Raw genomic sequence first — 15,387 nt, 5'->3', positions numbered from 1 at the left:
GGGCCCAAAGTACCCCAATTGTGCAGTCTCTCAACCGCTGGGCAGGAAGAACCCCCGACACCAGGCTTCTTTACAGGAACTTTGTTGCTGGGCTGAGGCACCGACACAGACACACCACATGCTGAATCACCTACCTCAGCCTCTGGCCTCGTCACCTTCTCCACGGCCTTCCCTGTATCCCGTCCCACAGTCCGTCCGGCAGCTTGTCCAGCCACTGTACTTTTCATGTTTTCACCCGCTGCTTGTGCAGCAGCGGGCCTTTCCACAGCATCCTGCTTTCTTGGGTGCCGACTCAAATTGTCCAGAGAGGATCCCAAGCTGGCTGCTCTCCTGGAACCCCTCCGGACCCCACCTGGTACTCCGTTGGGCTCACTGCAAGGATCACAGCCGCTCCTAGCAGCAGGGCCCCTCCTGCCCACGGCACTTGCGGGGCTGCCCTCCATCACCTGCGACCTTGCGGCCGCTTTCTGCGGTGTCTTTATATACGCATCCTTGTCCACCTCCAGTAGCGCCGACGTATCCAAGCCCAGGTCTCCAGTCCTGGAGGCCCTCCTCTCCACTTGCGCATCTCCGCCGCGGCTGCCGACACGTGGTGATGAACGCCGGCAGCCAGAGGCCCGGGGATCCATACCGGGAGAGACCACCACCCCCTGGGGAAAGGGTAGCAATTCCCCCGGCAAACAAAGCACTGGTAAGCCTCCCGGACCTCACACACCCACAAACAACAGGAAACAGGAACAGGAAGGAACAGAAACTCCTCCCACCACTTCTCCTGTCCTGGATACTGGGTGTAATTCTCAGTATCTGCTCTTATTCTGTATATATGGGCACTGCACAGTACCAGTTCTCTTGTCCTGTATGCTGGATGTATTTCCCTCTTCCTCCTCTTTAATTTTCTGTCCACTTTAAATTTGGCTTTGTTTCTCCATCTTAAATTCTCCTTTAAGCGCCAAACTTATCGCCTGTGGGTTTTATTTTATTTTTGTATAAATATCAGTTAATTTTTAAAAGTTTTACTCATTTCATTTCCTGTGATTGCCTCCTTTTCCTTCCTGCCAGGGTGGATAAAAATCTTTAAAAAAATAAATAAAAAATCTGATATTTTTTTATTTAAATCAATTTTTTTAATATAAAATGCTTTTTGAGGAAAATATTCCATCAAGAAATAAAGATTCGTTTTTTAATTATGTAGAATAAGGCTGTACGTGGACTCCCATATTGTTGAATGGATTAGGCAGTGGCTGAGGGACAGACAGAGGGTTGTAGTCAATGTAGTATATTCAGACCATGGTCTTGTTACCAGTGGGGTAACTCAGGGATCTGTTCTGGGACCCATATTGTTTAATATCTTTATCAGCGAAATTGCAGAAGGCCTCAATGGTAAGGTATGTCTTTTTGCTGATTACACACAGGGTTGATGTTCCTGGAGGGACACAACAAATGGAAAAGGATTTAGGAAAACTAGAGGAATGGTCAAAAATCTGGCAACTAAAATGTAATGTTGAAAAGTGCAAAATAATGTACCTGGGGCGTAAAAACCCAAGAGCAGAATATAAAATCAGTGATACAGTCCTAACCTCAGTATCTGAGGAAAGGGATTTAGGGGTCATTATTTCAGAAGACTTAAAGGTAGGCAGACAATGTCATAGAGCAGCAGGAAATGCTAGCAGAATGCTTGGGTGTATAGGGAGAGGAATTACCAGTAGAAAGAGGGAGGTGCTCATGCCGCTCTACAGAGCACTAGTGAGACCTCATTTGGAGTATTGTAGCTCAGTACTGGAGACCATATCTCCAGAAGGATATTGATACTTTGGAGAGAGTTCAGAGAAGAGCTACTAAACTGGTACATGGATTGAGGTGAGCGAAGCTGGCCCCCCTTCAATCAGCACAAACAAAAACTCCAGTGTGTTTCTTTAGTGCTACGTTTGTGCTGTTTTGTGCCGCAAAAATTAACATTTGTGCTGCTTTTATTTTAAAGATAATAGCAACTGTTTGTTTCAACATGATGACATCACCAGCCCCCCTACAACAGCAAAAAGACATGAAACTTGCTGGATGGTTAGTGCTACGTTTGTGCTGGTTTGTGCCGTTTAAATCTCCATTCTGTCTCCTTTTGTTTTCGAGTTATTAACCATTTAGTGCAGGCATCCTCAAACTGCGGCCCTCCAGCTGTTGCAAAACTACAACTCCCAGCATGCCTGACAGCCTACAGGTATCAGCCTACAGCAGGGCATTGTGGGATTTGTAGTTTTACAACAGCTGGAGGGCCGCAGTTTGAGGATGCCTGATTTAGTGAAAGGTCACAAAAGGTCACCCAGCCCCCCATCACAGCCAAAAGACACGAAACTGGGCTAGTTGGTTAGTGCTACGTTTGTGCTGGTTTGTACTGTAGAAATTAACATTTGTGCTGGTTTTATTTGTAAGATAATAGCAAAACCGGGCTGGTTGGTTAGTGCTGCATTTGTGCTGTAAAAATGATCATTTGTGCTGCTTAATTTTCTGAACTCCATTACCAGGGCTGAAGCAGACTCACTTTACACAGGTAGTAAGACACGTTAATGCGGACTGGCATCACTTGTAGTAAGAATGATTATAGCTACAGCCAAAAAATAAATACTATCAAGAAGTAGAATAGTAAAATGTGTCCCAAACATTTTTATTCTACAAATCATTTTACAAACTGAAGATCATAAAGTTTTCATGAAAATCAATGACAAATAAAGAACAAATAAACCCAAACATAGCGATATCCATATAAAGTCCAGATTTTTTCGCAGTCTTCATTAAACGGTAACTGCACTTGTCCATGGGAAGTGCATAAAAAAGTAGATTATCTCAAGCTAAAACCTTAACAAACAGTAACTTGGAACTACAAGCAGCTAATAATACAAAATCATCAGCACTCCGTACAGTGTACAGACCTTGAGTAAGAGGTTGGTGCTTGAAGTGACAACATGGATGGCGCTGTGTCCATCAAACAGCCAACATTTGGGGGCCATACAGGGTCCCTTCTGAGCGACATAGTGACCGTCACTATGTGGGCCAAAAGAAGGGACCCTGCATGGCCCCCAAATGTTGGCTGTTTGATGTATGTGTCAATTTAATAAAAAGTGCTTTACTTCTGGCACATATTGTCCAGTGCTGGTGTCTTCTATTGTGGGCTACAAGCAGCTACCTCTTGTGTACAGAACAGTATGGGGGCAGATCTCGGTATGTGAATTTACCACTGCCATACCATTTGTCAAATCATCATATTTTTCCCATGCGTAATCAGACCTTTTACAGTAGGCTATGTAATGGCCTAGAGAGCTTCTGGTAGCTGGTTGGCAAAATGCAACAACAGCTCTTAAAGTGAACCTGTTCTCATTTAATTCAAGGTAGGCTTGAAATTCAGAGAGTTCTGCTTCAATAAATCTTTCTTGTGAACCTCTGCTTCGTGTCTCACAAGCTGCCCAGAGTCCTATGTCAGTGTCAATCCAAAGGTGCTGTCCTGTTTTGAAGGTGTTTCCTACTGTACCATTACAAAGAACATTTCCAGAAACTGAAGGGTCAAAAAACTGCATTTCCATAGGTGTATGTTGCACATCATGGATAGGTGACGAGCATTTTGAAGGTGGTAAGTTAATGTGTTTGTTGACTGCATCTTGTAGAGCTGAAACTCCTCTGGATTTTAATGTGTCTTGGTCAACTGATACACATGCAATATTTCTTGATGCTCCATTTGCTCTCAGCCACTATACTGGGCACTGTTGAGAACACATTTGAAGTTATTGATGATATGTTGCACTCAGCTTTAACCAGCTGGAGTCCTGCTTTTATTTGTTCTGCTCCAAATATGTTCCTTTAGGATTTTACCTCTCAGCATGTAAATTTCTTTTTGTACACCTTTTTCTGCCATGGCTTTCACAAGCTGAAAACATTCTACATTGCTTATTTCTTGAGTCACATAATCACTGTAGGATGTGCTGTCACAAAAGGCACTGACAAAATGCATCAAATGCACATGTGTTTGTGACTCTCACTGTGTCCGCACACCTTCACAGGTTGCAGGTCTCTGATGTTGCCATTCCTTATTAAACCTATTTTTACCTTTTTCATTGAGACTGATGTGTCTGCATGCTATAATCATTCTTACTTCAAGTGATGCCAGTCCACATTAACTTGTCTTACTACCTGTGTAAAGTTAGTATGCTTCAGCCAGGGCCGGCTCCAGGTTCATGTGGGCCCTTGGGCGATAAATCCCAGTGGGCCCCCATTAGGCATTTTTTTACATTGACCCCCTGTGGCTCCCACACGGTATAATGACCCCCAGTGGCCCCTATACAGTATAATGACTACTAGTGGCCCTTCACACAGTATAATGACTACTAGTGGCCCTTCACACAGTATAATGAACCCCCAATTCCCCCCCCCCCTGTATAATGACCACCTGTGGCCCTGCATTCAGAATAATAACCCCCAGTCGCCCCCATTCAGAATAATGACCCCCAGTAGCCCCCACACTGGGGAATACTGTATGGAGGGGGCTCTGGGGGTCATTATACTGAATGGAGGGTCATTGGTGATCATTATACTAAATGGAGGACACTGGGGGTCATTATACTATGTAAAGGGCCCTCACAGTATAATGACCTCACAGTGACCCTCCATTCAGAATAATGACCCCCAGTCGCCCCCACACTGGGGGTTATACTGTATGGAGGGGGCACGAGGGGTTATTATTTTTAATGCGGGCTCTGGTGGTCATTATACTAAATGGAGGGTCAATGGGGATCATTATACTAAATGGGGGGCACTGGGAGTCATTATACTGTGTAAGGGGCCCTCACAGTGTGATGAATGACCCCCCAGTGGCCCCCTCACATACCTATCATTGCAGGGGAGCTGGCGGTCCTGTCATTCACTAACCGCAGCTCCCTGCGCTCCTTCTCTCCGGCGGCCCGCTGCAGCAGTGAGCCAGGCCTGGAGGAGAGAAGGAGATGTGCAGTGATGTAGCTAGAACTGACTAGGCCCCACAGAAAATTTTAGTACGCCCCCCTCCCCCCAAATGTGTGTTCACATCACGTTTTTCCTATCGGTTTGATGTATACAAATGTGCAGCACTCCACGTTTTTGTATCCTGCAGGGTCAAGTAAAAAATGCATACGTTAACGTATATGTTTTTTTACAATGGAACTGTATGGTGAACGGACGCCACTATACAGCATCAGTCTGAGGCATCTGTTAACATATACATTTTTGGTATACATTAAATGGATGGCAAAAATAGGACGTGAACCCAGCCCTAGTGTCAGAATAAGCACCAGTACACAGCGGAGCAGCGTGGCGGAGAGGGGAGGCCGCCATGTACTGACAGAGCGCTACCTGGTCCTGGTGGTCAGGGATGAGGACTGTGCTTCCCAAGGATAATTTTCTACTGGGAAATACAGGGCACAGTATAATACACTAGAATGTATATACTATAAAGATATTAGCCCTACCCCCGAATAATAATACAATTAGGGGGTCATTTATTATATAGAAATACGTCTATATTAGGCGTTTTTCTGACACAGATTGTGGCGCAAAGGTCCTTAACACCGCAATCTGTATCTTTTCCCGCTCATGCCAGGTCTAAAAAAAGTGGTGTGGGCATGGAAGGGGATACAGTTATGGCCATGCAGTTATTGGATACCACCGCCATATAGTGATAACACCGCCATACAATGATAAAACCACCATACAGTGACTGTATAAAAGGGTATAAGAGGGCACAGTACAGGGAATGATTATGGGCACTGCACAGGGTGTGGTAAGAGGGCACAATGCAGGGTATAAAGGGGCACAGTACTGGGTGGGGGGCATAGTCACATGACCCTGTGACGTTAGAAGGTCCTTATGGTGAATGCTGTTCAGATGCCACCATAATGAGAGGCAGAGGAGTGAGACAGGGGCCCTGGATGGACAGGAGGGGTGGACACAGCAAGTAGGTGGAAGGGGCTCTGAGGGCGATTCATACAACAAGTAGGGGCAGGAGGTCTGTGCAGGGCAGCAATAGGAGATAGGAGGGTGGGACAGGAGCTCTGGATACATGAGGGAGGAAAGGAGACAGCAGGGGCCCCATGAGGATGAGATAGGACAGGATATGTGGAGGGGGGGGGGCAGGTGTCATGGAGACAAACTGCTTAATGAAACAGTAACACAACTAAATAGAATGAAGCAGCAGCAGATCGAAGAGTCCCCCCCCCCCCTTCTGTCCCACAGACAAGAGACAGTCACAGTGCAGACTCACTCACAGACTGTCTTCACACTTCTCTGCTCCAGCCCTCCGGTCTCCCTCCTCAGGCAGCATGTCCTTTGATGACCTTTCAATAAATGGTTAATAACTCGAAAACGAAATGAGGTAGAATGGAGATTTAAACGGCACAAACCAGCACAAACGTAGCACTAACCATCCAGCAAGTGTCATGTCTTTTTGCTGTTGTAGGGGGGCTGGTGATGTCATCATGTTGAAACAAACAGTTGCTATTATCTTTAAAATAAAAGCAGCACAAATGTTAATTTTTGCGGCACAAAACAGCACAAACGTAGCACTAAAGAAACACACTGGAGTTTTTGTTTGTGCTGATTGAAGGGGGGCCAGCTTCGCTCACCTCATGGATTGCAGGATAAAACTTACCAGGAAAGATTAAAGGACCTTATATAGCTTGGAAGAAAGAAGAGACAGAGGGGATATGAAAGAAACTTTTAAATACATAAAGGGAATCAACAAGGTAAAAGAGGAGAGAATATTTAAAAGAAGAAAAACTGCTACAAGAGGACATAGTTTTAAATTAGAGGGGCAAAGGTCTAAAAGTAATATCAGGAAGTATTACTTTACTGAGAGAGTAGTGGATGCATGGAATAGCCTTCCTGCAGAAGTGGTAGCTGCAAATACAGTGAAGGAGTTTAAGCATGCATGGGATAGGCATAAGGCCATCCTTCATATACGATAGGGCCAGGGGCTATTCATAGTATTTAGTATATTGGGCAGACTAGATGGGCCAAATGGTTCTTATCTGACGACACATTCTATGTTTCTATATGTGTAATTGTTTGGGTAAATAAATTCCATTAATCCATTCACAATGTCATGCTCTTACAGAGGTTTTTGTAAGATTATTGGGCAGTTTCCCTGCCTACAAGATGTTATCACAGATGCTTGGTTTACTTTTGCAGTTCTCAAAACTGAATTTGACTCAGCAGAGATCACGTGCCTCTTCTTCACAGCAAAAATGTTATAACATGAACAGAGTTGAGAAAAAGACCTTAATCCTAACTTCTACAAACCTATGAATACAGAATCAACCTAATCAAAACTAATATGAAAAGTTATTCTAAAAATCTTTATCTACTTGTATATTATAAGTTATACCAGCAAGAATTAGTCTTCATGTAGAAAACTATGATTTAAATTAAGCCTTACTGACTAGTGATTTAATCGTGATTTAAATCATTTTGATTTAAATCAAATCCACCCTGATATTAGTTCCGGCTATAAAATTGTTGCCCAGTCTCTTGCTGTTCTCAGTCCCCAATAGCTCTTTTTTCTCCTTTCAACAGTGCACCCTGTCACTGGCATTCACATTGCTTCCCAAAGGTGACTGTGCCTCGTTACAAATAGATTCTGGACTCCCGAAATTAGAATAAGACCCTTATTTACTGCACCCTATCTGTACCTGATGTGGGGCATAGATATGTCCATTGTGACAGCAGAGGAGGCCTATGGGTCCTAGGAGGACTTGTCATGGCAATAAGCAGGAGGTCACATGTTCATGACGCTGGTATGATGCTTGCATTGGGGTCACGTGACTGCCCGGGTGGCAACAGCAACTATACTCTGCTCTGCTGCTATGCAAGAGTAGGCCAAGAACTCTTTCTTCTCTGGTCTTCTTGTCCACAGCAGATGAGGGCCGCAAACACAAAAAGGTGAGTTGTCATGGTACTCAGCAGATATGATGTGACTGCCTGGCACCACACCAACTGGACACTGCTGCTAGTTCACAATCGCATGCTATTCCATAATAGTTTTATGACCACCTCCAGGGTGTATGTCCAAAAAAGTGCCTGGTCACCCCAGGGCTCCCTTTGACGCCTCTGGTCCTAACCATAGAAATGTAAATATATTACCAAACATATTTAGTAACATCAGCTCATACCTCTCAATTTTACAAGAATGCAAATAGAGACACCAGTTGTGGTGCATGCAGAGGCAAAATTTTTATGTTAAAGGGGTTCTCCGGGAATTAAGAAAATGAAAATATTTAAATCTTACTTTATGATAAATATATTCCCAAATACCTTTCATTACTTATAATGGCTCGTTTTGTCTGGGGAGCAATCATTAGGAAAAATAAAATGGCCGCCTATTAGTACACAGAACCTGTTCTAATCATACAGGAAGAGAAGTTACCTCACAACACTGAGGTAAACATCTGCCTCATCCTCCTCTCTGCTCTACTTGTCAGGGATTATGATCCTGAATACAGGTGAATCTCTGGGGGGGATGGAGATGTCGAGGAGACATGAGGATTGTGGGGTGTGGCTAATGAGCAGCAGCATTTGTATGCAGTCTATATTACCACAGTCACAGTCTGCCCTGTCCATCCTCTCTGTGCTAAATTCCCCGGAGATTCGGCTAAAGTTCTTATCCTCTGTATTCAGGATCATAATCCCTGACCAGTAGGGCAGAGAGGAGGATGAGGCAGCTCTTTAGCTCAGTGTTGTGAAGTAACTTGTCCTGCTTTGTGATTAGGACAGGTTGTGTGTGTACTAATAGGATGATGGCAGACAAAATAAGCCATTATAAATAATGAAAGGTATTTGGGAATATATTTATTATAAAGTAATATTTTAGTATTTTCATTTTCTTAATTCCCGGAGAACCCCTTTAAGGCATGCCTCTAACCCTGCCTAGTTGGCCCCTATTGTGCTCTACACAGTAAAAGTGTCCACCTTGTGCCCCACTCACTTTTGTAGTACCTTCTGTGTGACACACAGTAATAGTGACCCCATACAGTGCTGATGGGCTTTTAGTGCCCCTTCACAGTAACAATGCCCCCTTGGTACCCCCACACAGTAAGTGTGCCACAGAGCAATGCGCTGGCCTGTTCCAAGGTCCCAGATCCTCCTATGGATGCAGGTGTTTAGTGGCCTAGGAAAGCTGACTTCTACCATTACTTTTTAACTGTAATCATGTTCTGAGAATGGGGATACAGTTGAAAGTGGAAAGGCACGCCAGTGCCACCAGCCAAAAAAAAGTGCGAGGACGTTGCCATGCAGCAATAACAACCTTCGTTGTACCCCTATACCTGCTATTTCACAGTTATGAAGATACTGTACCCACGTACCTGCTATTATGTACACCATTTATATAGGACACTGATGTCCTATACCTGCTACTCTATACTAGAAAACTGAACTTCTTCACATACGGTTACAAACACCACACTTTTCAAGAATTTTCCTTCCACTATGTGGCTGTCTTCCCTGTGCCCCCCCCCCTCCCCCTCTCCTGGCTCCACTTGCACCTCTGTGAGCTGAGTGCTTCCTGATTCATTCTATGTATAACCCCAATAGTGACTGATGCCACCTGGTCCCATACTGAGCAGCTGGCCAAATGCCGCTGCTTTCTGCTGTCTCAGAACCTCCTTTCCATTCTGTTGCTCTTCGGGCTGCTCTTTATTGATTCCCATGGCTGCTGTGTCCCTCAGAGAGTTGTTGGCCCCCTATGCATCCTGCCCTGGCATGTGGGCAGGTTTGATGCAGTGACTTCAATGATCCTGCCTGTGCTGAGCTTCCAATGATGAGGATAGAGTATATAGTGGAGCAGGTAGCTGACTGCTCCCTAATTCACCATTGTCTTCACCGGTGTCCATGATTTGAGGACACAGACATAGGCAAAATGTAATGCCTCCTGAGACAGTGGGACATTGCCTGGAATCTGGGTATGTCCCGCTGGAGGTCTGCAAGTTCTATTCTGACTCTTTTTGTAGATAGAGTTTGAGATCGTACCTTAACTACAGTCTTTATGTTCTGATTTTCAGCAATTTTAAATATCCTGAAATAACGACAGTAATATTTCTTATCGATAACATAAGTCAATTCTGTTCTGACTTCAGAGCAAATATTAACAATTGTTTTTTGTCTGCTATTGTGTTCTTGACATTTCCCACAGACAAACAAGTTGTGAGAGATCTAGTGGGCATCATAAGTGATAAAATGGAGGGCCTCCTAATCTTACTATTCTCTCTTCTGTCTGTAGGTTTTACTGGGACTTCACAATGCTACTCTTCATGGTGGGGAACCTCATAATCATCCCTGTGGGAATCACTTTCTTCAAAGAAGAGACAACCACACCATGGATCGTATTTAATGTTGTGTCGGACACCTTCTTTCTTATGGACCTGGTCCTGAACTTCCGCACAGGTATTGTGTTTGAGGACAACACTGAAATCATCTTGGATCCACAAAAGATCAAGCGCAAGTATTTGCGCACATGGTTTGTGGTGGACTTTGTATCCTCCATTCCTGTGGACTACATATTTCTCATTGTAGAAAAAGGAATTGACTCTGAAGTCTACAAGACTGCCCGTGCTTTACGAATTGTGAGGTTTACTAAAATCCTCAGTCTACTTAGGTTACTTCGACTTTCCAGGCTCATCCGGTATATTCATCAATGGGAAGAGGTAAGTGCTGTTCATTTGGTGCTTTAAGCAACTCATGTTAAAGAGGACCTGTCACAACTCCTGACATGTTTTAGTAAAGAATTGTATTACAATAGTGGAAGCATAAAAACATAAAAAAAATCTCTGGAGAGCAGAAGATAATGCACATGGAAGCCAACTCAGTATTATTGACATTATTATTACTCTCCTCATTGGCTACTCCTCAACCTCATTTTGCTGATCTCACTGAGAGCCATCATATTAAATTTTCCAAGTTTGTTGGCAAAACAATCCACTGTCAACGCATTTCTGGTATCCCCTTCATCGTCTGCTTAATCCCTGGCTATTCCAGTGCCACCGTCCCAGTGGTCTATGCTTTAGCGTGACAACTACTCTGCATAACTTCTGCAGCTTATCACTGGCCTCAGTGGTCACCTGAGTAGCCAGGTTGGTCTCTGTGCAAAGAGTCAGTGACATCCTGATTACATTACATGACTACCGAGGCCAGGGATTTAGCTGCAGAGGACACACGGAGTTGTCAGGCATGTATTCACTGCAGTGCTAGAAGCATAGACCACTTGGAGCACTGGCCCTAGAATGTTGGGGGATTGACTAGGTAAGCATTTTTTGTTAATTTCTCACATTCCCCACCTTCCTTGGAATGCCTATGCCTTTCACTATGAAATAGAAAGTACCTTATTTATCAGACTTTACAATGTAGTTTCTCATAAGAAAAACCTCACGCTTTTATAATAATTGAGGAGAGCGTTCATGGTGCCTGATAACGTACTATGGATGAGCTGAGAACTGTGCAGACGCTCTTCTTAGCGGTAGAGCTGTCTCTATAACCGCTGTTGACAGCCATAAGGCGGATGTGCTTTGTGCTTTGTGTCTGTGGAAGTGATAAAATGTTAGCTGCGGTTCATTGTGAAGAATTTCTTTCCCCTAATGTTAAACGACAACATAGGAAGACCATTACCGTGCTTGTGATATATCAAAGCCAAAGTTAGTGAGATTCACCTCTTCACTTCCTTAGACCACCAGGGAAGTTTTAGTTTGAAATATATTTTCTGCTGTCTAAACCTGGTGCATCTCTTATAGTCTGAAAAATACAGAAGCTCACAAAAAAAAAAGCCTTGAAATGCTCCGATGTCCATGTCAGGGGGGCTGCATGGGTGAAAATGGGGGTATGTCCAGGTTCAGAGCAGACCCCTTTAACAGTCTGGAACCCAGATAGGCATAATTTAGAGTTGAAAGTGGAAATCGTCCTCTGGGAACACTGCTGTGCATACTACTTAACATACTGTAAATGGATTAAAGGGATTGGCCCATCCAATAGGTGTAGGTCCCATTTCTAAATCCGCACCTATCTCTCGAAAGGGTCCCCAAAGTGAACGAGGACGCACCGTGCAAGAGTAGCCACCCTCCATTCACTTCCCACAGTGCACTTTCCATTCTTGTTTATGGGAGTTTTGGAAATAGGCGAGCGTGACTGCTCAGCTCCTTTCAGAGCTCCCATAAAAGTGAACGGACAGCATACATCGAATGCACAGTGCACTGTTCTTCGTTTTGGGGGCCCTGTTCTAGAGATGTCCCAGAGGTGGGATCTGCACATATGAGACATTGGTGGCATATCCTAATGGTAATCCAAGATGACCCAACCCCTTTAATACGCTATCTTTAGAATAAAATGGTGCATTTATCATAAGAGTGTCACCAAGTATGTGTACTACAGGCTTAGATAAATCTTGCCAAGTTAATTGAGCCAGCTCAAAACGGAGCCTGAAGTGATGTATCTACATTTCCCCTTATGTTGTACCTAGTGTTTGGCTAGGGTGCCTAGGACCCACCAGTGAAATTCATTCTGGGGGCCCACTGTACAGCTACGTGGTCAAGATGCTTCATTATGAGGGTCCTTGAGGAAAGAGGATACTGGTTGACCTGCCTCTGTGCCTAGAAGTCTTCTCCACCACCTGATGCGTGTATGATAATAACCTGCGTAGTTTGTTAAATAATATACCCAGTTTTTATATAAGTATAGGCTGGTGCCTGTATGTGCCATAGGCCATTTGTGCATGGGTGGAGGACTGGGGGCCCACCTTGTCAGGGGCCCTCCAGGGGATTCACCTGATGAACTGTGGACCAGCCCGATCCTGGTTGTACCATTTATTCTAATATCAATCCCTGCTACCTTTCAGGAAACACTACATGGTGTAGATAAGGTTTTGGTGCCCAGTAATGTCTCAAGAAGAATTTTCAACCTTCTTTAGGCCTCTTTCACACTTCAGTGTTTGGTCAGTGATTTCCATCAGTGATTTGTGAGCCAAAACCATAAGTGGAGCCTCCACAGACATGAGGTAGAAGGGAAAGATCTGCTCCTGTTCTGTGTTTAGAGTTGCACCTGGTTTTGGCTCACAAATCACTGATGGAAATCACTGACCAAACACTGAAGTGTGAAAGAGGCCTTACTCTCCATCTCTGAGTTTCCACATATCATCAAAGTGGTCTGTAACATTAACTTTGTCTATTCTTCTGGAGTAGATGATTTAGGATTAAAAGGAGGGCTCATTTGTATCCACTTAATGGACCAAGCTAACCAAAAATGAGTATCTGGAAATGTTTCATGTATGACAGACATTTTCCCACATTTTTTTTAATGTAATAACTTATGTCAATTGTAAGATACAGTGAATCCTCATTAGCAGACTACCCCTTTATCTAGTACACATAAACCTACAAAACCTCTCTGTCTACTGATGACCGTGCCCCACCAAAACTACGCACAATGTCATAAACACAAAAAACTGTGGGCACAAACTATCGAAAATATTTTCACTTTATTAAATAACATCTATAAAACAATGGAGAAAAAAGGCAAGATGGAATGAAGATACATAGAGAAGCAAGGGGCCAAGCCTCCCTGGATGACCATGTCTCTTGCGAGACACGGTCCACAGTGACTATGTATGAAATACACTAAGGGATGAATCAATACCGTCACCCAGCTTCAATGTATGACACTTATCTAGTATGAACCATATGGCGTAACAGTATAGCTATAGTCACATTATATAGCGAACGTACCTGAGGACATGGTGTATCCAGAGGAATCATTAAGTTGCTTCCTCTGCAGAGCTGGCACTCATTAGAGCTCAGCCACTCATGCCAGTTTAGACATCTGCACAATCTGCATCAAATATAGGAAAGAAGCCCATGTTTATTCGAAGCAACATAATACAAATTATGATACTACATGGCAGGTAAGGGTATGTTCACAGTTACAGTTGCCAGATTCTGCCATCCACCGTCAGATCTCCATGGACTATAATGGGATCTGGCGGTGCTATGGGTGCTTTCCAGACGCACAAATATCGCTGGATGCAGCGTGAAGAGCCTAAGAGCCTGTCGGATTTGAACTGTACTGTGAAGGTACAGTACTCTAAGTATGAATGGCTTCTGCTGGAAAACATTTCATGTCACTATATAAAAAAAACAAAAAAAACTAAAATTCCTGTTTCTTGAGAGCAGCTACATGGGCCATAGACACAATGAATAGCAGGAGGCCCCACTGTTTTCTAGGCATGCTCTGTGCAGAGATTGGGGGGGGCGGGGGGGCTTATAAGCTGTGATATTTCCTATTGTGAATGGTGGATCGTGTCTTATCTGTACAGGGGTGTTGCTTGTCATGGTGATAATGGTAATGACTGCTGAAAAGGTACCTGTACAGAACAGGAAATCATGACCTATTATTAGACCTAGTGGGCAGTGTGATAATTGTAGGATTATGTGTGCATATATATTTTTAAATATAGATAGTGACATGGAAAAAAAATAAAAAAATCAACAAAAATTCCATGTGTGTTTAACACAAAAACATGATTTAAACAATAGGTCATTTTCCGATGACACGTGTAAGGCCGATTCATTGGCCTGTATTTGTGGGAGGGGCTTGGCTGCCTACATCAGCGGCCGGCGCCCTCCCACATGCGTACGGCGTACGAAGTTCTAGTGTTCCGGAGCGTGCGTTGTACCTGACAGTCCTGCTGAACAGGCCAGGTAAGTCGATGTCCGGTGGTGCGGTCGGCCCTGTTGGTAAGCGGGTCCCGCGCTCCGGACCACTTCACATGCCCCCGTTCCCGCTCACGTTCGTCCGACGGAGGTGGTGGAGCCGACAGGAGACTGCGCTCCCCTCCTCCGCCGCTTCAGCTCGGGCATGGCGGTTGCTCACCGGCGGGGGGCGGGGCCCACGGCCAGGAGGCCGCCCCTCGCCCACCTCTTCATGCGCTTCCCACGCTCCATGTCTTGCCGGTGCTGCCCCGCTCCCCCACGTGGTGGGCGTGCCCCTCAGTGGCGGGCCGGCCCCCCAGTTGGGGGGAGGCGCCCCTGCCATTAGCGCTATGCCGGGAGCGGGGCGGCTCCATGCGACCCTCCTTGCCACAATTGGGGTGGGGCAAGGCCACACACGCCCCCCCCCCCCCCCCCGTCTCTGTCCTAGCCAGGGGGCATCACCGTGTCCCCACGCGGTGGAGTTGCCCAGCCGACGGTGGGTCGGCCCCTCCAAAATCGGGGGGCACCACCGCACTGGGCACTCCACCAGGGAGCGGTGGGCCTCCCACGTGGCTCGAGGTTAATTAGAATAAGGGGGAAGGCGGTGTCATGTTAAGCTTCCCCCCTGTTCCAAATCATGCCAGGGGGCTATGCC

At 45.0% G+C, this 15,387-nt stretch overlaps 1 protein-coding gene across 1 annotated transcript in view; it reads left to right on the top strand.

Annotated features, from left to right (window-relative positions):
* HCN2 (hyperpolarization activated cyclic nucleotide gated potassium and sodium channel 2) overlaps positions 1-15,387 on the top strand; it is a 119,469-nt gene that overhangs the window by 30,655 nt on the left and 73,427 nt on the right. Inside the window, exon 2 of the mRNA XM_044269687.1 lies at positions 10,283-10,706. Within this exon, the coding sequence (XP_044125622.1) occupies positions 10,283-10,706 (424 nt within the window). The remainder of the gene's footprint in view (positions 1-10,282; positions 10,707-15,387) is intronic.

The sequence above is a fragment of the Bufo gargarizans genome, chromosome 1 (genome assembly GCF_014858855.1).
Source record: "Bufo gargarizans isolate SCDJY-AF-19 chromosome 1, ASM1485885v1, whole genome shotgun sequence".
In the NCBI taxonomy this organism is placed as follows: Eukaryota; Metazoa; Chordata; class Amphibia; order Anura; family Bufonidae; genus Bufo; species Bufo gargarizans.
This window is presented reverse-complemented; position numbering and strand designations above follow the sequence as displayed.